This window comes from Otolemur garnettii, unplaced genomic scaffold (assembly GCF_000181295.1).
Source record: "Otolemur garnettii isolate 467f Iridium unplaced genomic scaffold, OtoGar3 scaffold00063, whole genome shotgun sequence".
NCBI lineage: Eukaryota > Metazoa > Chordata > Mammalia > Primates > Galagidae > Otolemur > Otolemur garnettii.
Window position 1 is genome coordinate 6,882,381 of NW_003852458.1, and position 9,261 is coordinate 6,891,641.

The 9,261-nt window shown below is 34.8% G+C and overlaps 1 protein-coding gene across 1 annotated transcript in view; it reads right to left on the reverse strand.

The window, feature by feature from the left end:
* FYB1 (FYN binding protein 1) overlaps positions 1–9,261 on the reverse strand; it is a 143,068-nt gene that overhangs the window by 7,685 nt on the left and 126,122 nt on the right. Inside the window, exons 12-16 of the mRNA XM_023515014.1 lie at positions 8,828–9,052; positions 7,124–7,149; positions 5,122–5,188; positions 2,687–2,786; positions 2,080–2,242 (exon numbers count right to left, since the gene is read on the reverse strand). Coding sequence (XP_023370782.1) covers positions 2,080–2,242; positions 2,687–2,786; positions 5,122–5,188; positions 7,124–7,149; positions 8,828–9,052 — 581 coding nt within the window. The remainder of the gene's footprint in view (positions 1–2,079; positions 2,243–2,686; positions 2,787–5,121; positions 5,189–7,123; positions 7,150–8,827; positions 9,053–9,261) is intronic.

The window sequence follows — 9,261 nt, forward strand, 5'->3', positions numbered from 1 at the left end:
CAGTTACATGAAACTCTTGACTGACTGTAATCTACCAGGAGTTTATGAAATATTTCTTCCTCCCATTTTTAAATGATGAAAAATTCTAAGAGGTCAAGAGCCCTCCAATATTTGTAATAGTACTTAGAATTATTGATGTTCAAATAAGAAATGATAGATTTTAAAATTATCACTGAATGACTACTCCTTTCCCTCATTTTTATTTCAGCTACTTTTTTTTTTGAGACAAGGTCTGACTCTGTCACCCTGGCTCAAATGCAGTGGCATCATCATAACTCACTACAACCTCTAACTCCTGGGCTGAAAGGTTCCTCCTGCCTCAGCATCTTGAGTAGCTGGGATTCCAGATGTGTGCCACCATCTTAGCTAATTTTTTCAATTTTTTATAGAGACAGGGTGTCACTGTTGATCAGGCTGGTCTCAAATTCCTGACCTCAGGTTGGTCTTGGACTCCTGGACTCAAACTATCCTCCCACCTTGGCCTCCCAGAGTGCTATGTTAATAGGCATGAGCCACAAGCCTGGGCCTCGCTTTTCCTCGTTCTTTAGGCCCACTGATTCCTAGGAAGACAGGAGTCTCTTCTTTAAATTTCTGTTACTGACATTATAGTTATATTTATTCCTGCTCATCTATACTCATACGTTTGTTGAGGTCATCTATGTCTTTCTTACACCTAATATTCTGTCATGAGAAATTCATCATATTATTGTCATAATCATTAAAAATATTAAATTGAGTATATTTATCATAACAATTTAATCATTTAAAAATCTTTGAACTTTTTGATATTTCTTGATAACCTTTTAATGCATATGCAGTAGAACCTCCATAGCTGACCACCTCCCTAGATTGACCACCTCCTTAAGTTGATCTAATTTTCACTGACTGGACATGTACCACATGTACATATCAGCACAGTAGGCCTAGTTCCTTATGTTGACCACCTCTGTATATTGATCAGTTTGCTACAGTCCCTTGCATGGTCAACTTGCAGAGATTCTGTAGTTATTTTCTGCATTCAGGCTATTCTTTAGGGTAGATCTCCACATGAGCTAACGGAATAGGGATTTTCTTGTCTCCGGGGCCCTTTCTAAGTATTATCTCTAGTAAGTTTCAACTATTAACAATACACTGTCCTTGCCCTTTATCTTTGGCACTCACATTCCACCTTTTCCTTTGACAAGTTAACCACACATAACTTTGCATCCATTTCCTCCACCCTTGAGTCACTGCGTTTTATTCTTAGAACTCCATTTCAGTTCCTATCCCTGAGTCACCTTCCCCCTATTAACATTAAACTCCGAGTCCATGTTTTCCATGTAGATTAACCAGGCAGAAATAGTGCAGATACGTTGGCTATCCAGTTTCAAGTCATGACAATATAATTTTAAATTACTCTTCCTGGACTTCCAATAAACTTCTTTTTGAAACTTGACAAAAATTTTGCCATCTGTCATCTTTAACAGCTGATAAAGCCAAAGCGATCAAGGACTCTTTAGTATTTATTTGGAATAGTATATCACATTAAGTCTGTCCAAAGAGGAAATAAAAACAAGTGAATTTGCAAGGTAGGAAAACTGAAAACTCTAGACGTGAAATACCTACATTTCTACATAATTCTACATAATTTGAAATTCTATATAATTTCAAAACCAGCCCAGAGCAAAAGTCATTCGCTACTTTAGCACAGTGGTTCTCACATTACTGTACAGATGAACAAACTAGGGAAGAAGTTTTCATATGATTTCATATAATTCCCAGAGCTCATGATTCAGCAAGTCAAGAGTGGGTCGAGGCAACTGCAATTTTAATACATTCACAAGGACCATATTGTGGGAAGTACTAATTTGGTCTTACCTTTGATACTAGAGTGTATATATAATAGATGTTGGTAAACAAAAAAAGGTTAAAATAAAATGCATTTAATTCAGCACAGCAAAATCTTCAGTTTCTAGATGTTGTCTATAAAGTACAGTGTAAAAAGAGTTGGTCACTACAGGGTAAAACAGGATGCTCGCTACGACTTGTTTGGTTGTTATTCTGGAGTGTCATATACATGTAGAGTGAGCTGTGACTTACATTTTCCTTCTTCGTTTCTGCAGAGAACTTTTGTTTCATCTGTGTTTTGTATAACTTCAAGAGATTCGCCAGGTTTTACTGGTAGATCTCTGGTGCCCCACTTTTTAGAAGTTAAGGACAATGCAACTTTGGTTGAATAGAGGACTCTAATTTCACCATCATACTAGGAAAAGAAAGCAAAATGTTTAAATTATTGGTTGGTCTGTATTATAAGAGCAATCATTTCTTGACAGAGTAATTATTAAAATCTTTGCTAAATAGTTCAATGTTTTCAAAAGATAAGTAATAAATTCCAGAAAATTTTGGGGGGGCAAACCACTCATAACCTCACAATATAATACAACTATTTTTAGTATCTTCTTATCAAGGTTCAAAGGACAACTAAATTTAGGTGATTATCCCAATATGTATTTATGCATGTGTTAGGAATAAATTTAAATGTAAAACAAATTTTGTAGAAAATAAATTTTGTACAAATTGATGTATAAATGATGGCTGTCTATAATATTGATTATTACACTTTTAAACTGTGCATTTTGGAAATTAAGAATCATAGGGTTTTTTCATGAGTGCTTTGAACTTTATATAATATTTAAATATGACATACTTTAAATTTTTTCCTGAAGTCTTTTTCTTCCTTTTCTTGCTTTTTTAGCTTCTTGGGGTCTTTTTCTTCTGTCTTAGCCTTTCCAATATTGATTCCTTGACTAGAATGGCAGAACACACATGAAAACAACACTTTGTTTAGAAAATATAAAAAGAATAGTGGAATAGTGTCTAAAATACATTTAATGCACATTACTATTTTTTGCTAAATTTTATCTTCAATTCTCTTTCTTAGAAATCTAGTGCTACTTTTTGTAATAAATGATGACATTTCATAATACACAAAGGAATTTTCAAGACCATACAGATTATGAGAGTTAGAATGGAAATGAGAGACTCTCTCTTGTGCTGAGCCATATGAAATGACTGAATTATAGTTTACACCCGGTTGCCTATCTATGGTTTCATATGATTCAACCTATTCTTCAACCCCTCTATATTTTCAGCCCTTCCTAAATAATGAAATGGTTTGACCAATGTCATAGAAAAGGCTTGTAACAAAAGAATACTTTATAAAAACTTATTTTTATGCCTTTATAAAGTTTGTATGTTAACTTTTTCACATCCACTTAAAATGGAGCCAGAGTATTGTTTAATGAAAAAAAAAAAACATTAGATAAAAGTTTTTTAGATTTTATAAGAAGGATTTTTTTTCTTTTTTGAGACAGAGTCTCACTCTGTTACCCTGGGTGGAGTGCCATGGTGTTAATATAGCCCACAGCAACCTTAAATTCTTGGGATCAAGTGATCCTCTTGACTCAGTTTTTCTATTTTTAATAGAGACAGGGTCTTCCTCTTGCTCAGGCTGGTCTCCAACTCCTGAGCTTAAGGAATCCACCTGCTTTCAGCCTCCCAGAGTGCTAGGATTACAGGCATGAGCCACGACACCTGGCCCCAAAAAGACCTTCTTAAAGAGGATGACTAACACTCAGTCTTTCTCTTTGTGAAATCATCGCCCCAGAGTAGCTCTCTGATGCTATCAGAATCTGCGTGAAAGTTAAAAATGCCCTATAAGTTATACGTTTATTGAAGTTTATTTAAAAATAGAATGTTATGTTAGAGAATATAAACTTGTTTTAAACTCTGAAAATAAGAAATGGTAATGAAAACAGTCCATAGTAAACAAAGTGTAGTTTATTTTGCTTGAAGAAAAGGCCAGTGTGTGGCTCTGGATTTCTAGAGAGTTTTTTCATGGAATGTGGTGGGATTTCTACAGTAACACAAAATTAAAAGTGTATTAGAAACTGTCAAGGACTGAAACATGAGTGGTGGGAAATATTAAAACTAGAATATAGTCCTGAAGATTTGATTTTTGTGCATGGAGAATTGAAAAAGGAGAATGATTCTCTTTTCATCTTATTTGTTTTGCCTGTGGAACTTGGTCTTCAGATATAAATGACTGCATATTTTCCCTTCAAATTCTTGGATCTTGATTCTCTTAAAATATTAGTTGAACAATGTTGGTAAAAAATAAATACTTAGAGTTCTCTCACGCTTGGTAGACACCATTTACTGTATTCCATTTACAGTTACTCTCATCCTTTAACTAATCACCTCACATATTTATTGGTGTATGAGAGGGCATCTTACCATGTTTTTATTTCAAAATTTTTTTAAGAGGGTCTCCTTTTATAGTAATCCATCTAAGCTGATTTTTCATACATTTTTTGCCTTAAATTAAACTGAAACTATTCACTGTTGGCTGTTTTTTTAATTTTTTATTATTTTATTTTATTTTTTTGCAGTATTTTTGGTCAGGGGCCGGGTTTGAACCTGACACCTCTGGTATATGGGGCTGGCGCCCTACTCCTGAGCCATAGGCACCACCCTGTTTTTTTATTTTTAATTTGAATGGAACCTTTGAGATTCTGATGCTTTTATGAAAAAGAGACATAACTAAAAGCCCTTTAAAAAAATCTCTCTTTTTTTTTTTCCATAGAAGAGACCATCTTTTGGAGGACAGAGATGATTTGAACAAGAGAAGTGAGGGCTGAGATATAAGCTGAAATAGATTCAAGACAAAAAGGTTTGGGAAATATAACAAAAATAAAAGGAGCAGATGACTCAGTGAGATCAGGTGGGATCAGTACATCAAATATATCTTACCAGTGAATGGATAGATAAATGAACACACACATCAGTGAGTCACAGAGCAGAGGTCAACCAGGAGACAAGGAACAGAAGGAGAGGCAGGAGGAGGGAGAGGATAGGGGAGGGCAATGGAGGGCTTAGGGGAGGGGTAGGAGGATTAGCACTGGCCACTTGCAAAGCCAGCAGGGGTTAGAGCTGTGATCAGAAAGAAATGCAGCTTTAGAGAGGACAGAGCAAATGTAATTGCACACAGGAGAAGTGCATCCCAATGTGTTTTCATTTCAGTTGAATTTTCTTGGCAATCTCATTTTCATTACTTCATGGTAATGAAAACATTTTAATTACCTCATCTCTGCTGATGGAGCAGGGAAATCAGAGGTATCCACATCATCATAAACTTCATCTCCCATGTCTAACAAAAGATAGGATACCAAAGGTTGAAATACCATTAATTTAAATTTTGATATGAACATTCAATTATTATTATTATTTTTTTAAGACAGAGTCTTTCTCTGGCTAGAGTACAGTGGCCTCACTGCAACTACAACCTTCTGGGCTCAACCTCCCAAGTAGCTGGGACCACAGGTGCACTCACCACACCTGGTTAATTTTTCTATTTCTTGCAAAGATGGGGTCTTATTCTTGGCCAGAATGGCCTCAAACTCCTGAGCTCAAGCAATCCTTTCCTTGCCTTCCCAGAGTGTTAGAATTACAGGCACGAGCCCACGCCCAGCCATCAATGATGCTTAAGATTGCTTCAGGGCCAATAAAAGAAATTTGGGGGGTATTTGGGCACATTTCTCCTGAAAGCACTCTGTGTTCTTATCTCCCTGGATGCATCTGGTAAGTTTTCCTCAAAAAACCAGCAACCATGATTGTAACTATTGTTATCTGGGGAAGAAACCGCACAGTACAGTGACTGTGATTCTTTGAAGATCTTCAAGTGTGATGATTAGAAGGAGTAGCAAACTGCTGACAAACAAATCAACATTAGTGGCCATTGTCAGAAAGAAATGGAGTATTTCTCTTAATGAATACTGTTGATCTGAGCAGGTGTTGAGAAACAGTATTGGCAGAAAAGCGGCTGTGACCTCAACTGGGTTCAATGGCTTTTCCAGTCTGTAGTTATTTCTCTTCCTTCTAGATGCCTTGTTAATAACGTCAGGAAGAATGCTTCTTCTCTCCACCTATTGAGTTGCTCCACAGCAAATTAAGTGGAAGATATGAATTGAAGAGATTGCAAATATTTTAAGAAATGATTACCATAAAGTGTTTACCATAAAATGTTGAGATGCTGTTTGGCAGGGCAAGAAATTGATTTCCTTCAACATCTCTCCCCACGCAGACATAGATGCATGCGTGTGAATTTTGATTAATTAATTTCATAGCATAAAGCTTGCTCAATTATATGGAAAATCCATAATAAACACTTTAAAAATATCATTAGTTTCTAGAGAGTAAAAAAAAAAAAGGAGACTACTACTCCCTGAGCATGCACTTAAAACGCTTGGAAACAGCAATAAAAAGTTAAAATAAAAAACCCATTTCTTACCCAACTGATTACATTTGTTTCATTTTATAACTACTTCTTGTGGAGCAAGGTTTTGAATACTTTTTGAAGATTATAGATTAGAACACAAGCATATCGTCAGGTACTGATCAATCTGAGTTAGTCGCTTAACATATTTTCCAAAAGATAATTGAAAGTTTTAAGGTCAGATAAAGAGTATGGATGAATAGGTTATCTTGTACTGGTTTGCTCATTGAGTAAACTTATAGGTTAAAATAAATAAACTTTTTGAAAGCACTTGAATATTCTTATGAGACAACTTATTTTTTTGTTCAACATAAATTCAAAAACATCTTTTAAACATCTGTCTCAGCAGGGATACAAAACAATTGAAATTATACAAAGAAGAAACTGTTACATAAAAAAAAAAATTCCAAATATAACATTGATTAACATTTAAAAAAGTCAAAAAGGTTTAAAAGTCATATAATCCGGCATGTTTTTAAGACATCTTTATGCAGGTATATTAAGCTTGGCTATGTATTAGGGTGAGGGAGATGAAGGGGCTGTTGGTGCCTGTCTCTTGCATTGATTCCTAAGTCCATAGCAACTCCTGGAAGAAGAGTTTAAAAACCATCAGTATTTAAAATTTTTCTCATCCTGCTATTTTATTGTTGAGCAATGGTGGCCACCTAGGAGATGTGACTTGCCTGAGGTTACACACTTAATTATTTTCAGAGGCAAGACGTTAATACAGATACTGTGACTACATTCAATACTTTCCCACTACTCCACCTACCAGAAATGAAGTATATACAATTAGCTTTTATTACTTACCCAATTGTTTAGGAGGAGGGGGGAAACTGGAAAGAAAATGAGGACACAGAATTATAATCAGACTAATATGAACAGGGAAATTGATTACTTTACATAGGATCAGGATGAACAGCCAACAGCCTGAAGGCTGCTGACCATCATTCCTTTCTCATTCTCCATTTCTCCGCTACAGCCAAGTTTTTGTCCATCAATTTGGAATTTAGCAAAATTCTTTTTGAACCATGATGTTGGCCAAAAATGCCAACAGTCCAGCAAGACACTCAATTGGTTTATTTTACTCACAGACTTTAGACCAATGTTTTCAGATTCGTTCTGTGAGGTTTGCACATAGTATCACACCAGAGTAAATTTAATGGACTCAGTATTTTTCAGTTATTATGGCATACATATCTCTGGCCAAGAATGGTTGTTTGAATTAAAGAGCAAAAACACAAAGGCAAAATCAATAGAGGTCAAAGGAACATGACCACATTTTCCCAATATGTATGTATACCTTCAGGAGAATGGTGAATAAGAGGAATATTCACTTGCACTAGACAGTGAGAGCTTATTAAGAGAAGTGATTTGATATCAGGATTAGATGGTATTTAGTTGCAACAAAAAAGACCTTTGCTTGTATTATTTTCTGAACTATGACTTCTAAACACACACACACACACACCTTCCCCCTCCCAAATAAAAGAATGGTGTACAGGACAGGAATAGCTGGTTAAAGTAGTGGTGAGGGATTATTAATTCAAATGATTCAAAATCAGAATTGAGTGGTATATAATCAAAGCAGGAAGAAAATCTTTTATTTCGAAGTAAGGATTATATTTGCATAATACTGTTTAAGAGAAGATTTCTCATGCTTTCTTAACATTTCAATTCTACTGTTCAACAATTCAATTGAACTGTAGTTTGGGGGTTTCACAAAAGGGTTTAAAATTAACAAGGCTAACTAGAATTAGCATCTTATAAAGACTTTAGTTAAATGTGGCGAATTCATTAGGAAGTCATAAAAGAGAAAGACTTTCCTGTATCAGGAAACATGATTAAGATCCTTCCAACTCGTATGTATGGAATTTATACTAACTGCTTATTTGGGGGATGGAAAAGAAAAATATGGCTTAATTTTTATTTAGATGAACTTAAGATGTTTAGAATAATTTTAATAGGAAAAATATAATTCTAATAATATTAATACGTCATTATTGTGGAACAGAGTTATAGAGATGTTCAATATTGTAGTTAGGGAAAAGAAATTATAAATCATGTCCTTTATTTCCCACAACTTAGCTTTGAAAAGAAAATGAATGTTTTTAAAAGAGGTCAATATAAAACACTATGTAGTTAAAGGTAGAATTAAAATTGTGAGCTTTTAAATGTAATGCTATAGTTTAAAAAATCCTACTAAATGAAGCGTGTGTGTATGAGTGTATGAGGGTGTGTGCACACACTGTGTAACTGTGTGCTTTTGTACATGTGTGTGGGGAAAATAAAATATATCTTTGAACTCCATGATTTTTGAATACTTGGACTCTTCTTCAGTAATGCAGTAATTTAAAGAATGACACTATAAAATGAGGCTGATTGATTAATGGTAAATAACGTTAAGATGGTTTAACCCTATCAGAATTTGGTTATTCGTTATAGAATATTAGTAGCATTTGATTAAATATTAGTGTAGTTATTGTGCACCAGATTTAGTTGGTTGACTCTTACGATGAACCTTCATTATTGTCTGACTCAGAGACTTTAGGTTTCTCTCGTATACTTTTCTTTTTGTCATCTTTCCCCTTTAACATCTTCAAAATCCCCCAGGACCACGTGTTACTCTTCTCTTCAACCTGTAGCGTGGAGCTTTGGAGCATGCAGGCATTGATCAGAATGTAGTAATTAGTGGTATGTGAAGACATTGCATGGACATTCAGATTCTTTATATTTACACTGAATTAATCATTCTGGCAGGAAACACATTCAACAAGATGATGCTATCACATTTATAGATTGGGGTGTCTGAACACTGCTCCTACAAGGCTGATCATTTTTTTTTTTAGGTGAGAGTTTTCTGGGTTCTTAAAATTTGAAGTTGTCAGGGAAAAGTTTTAAACATCAGTTTAGCTTTATTTATGGTTAAAATTAAATAAATAATAGAC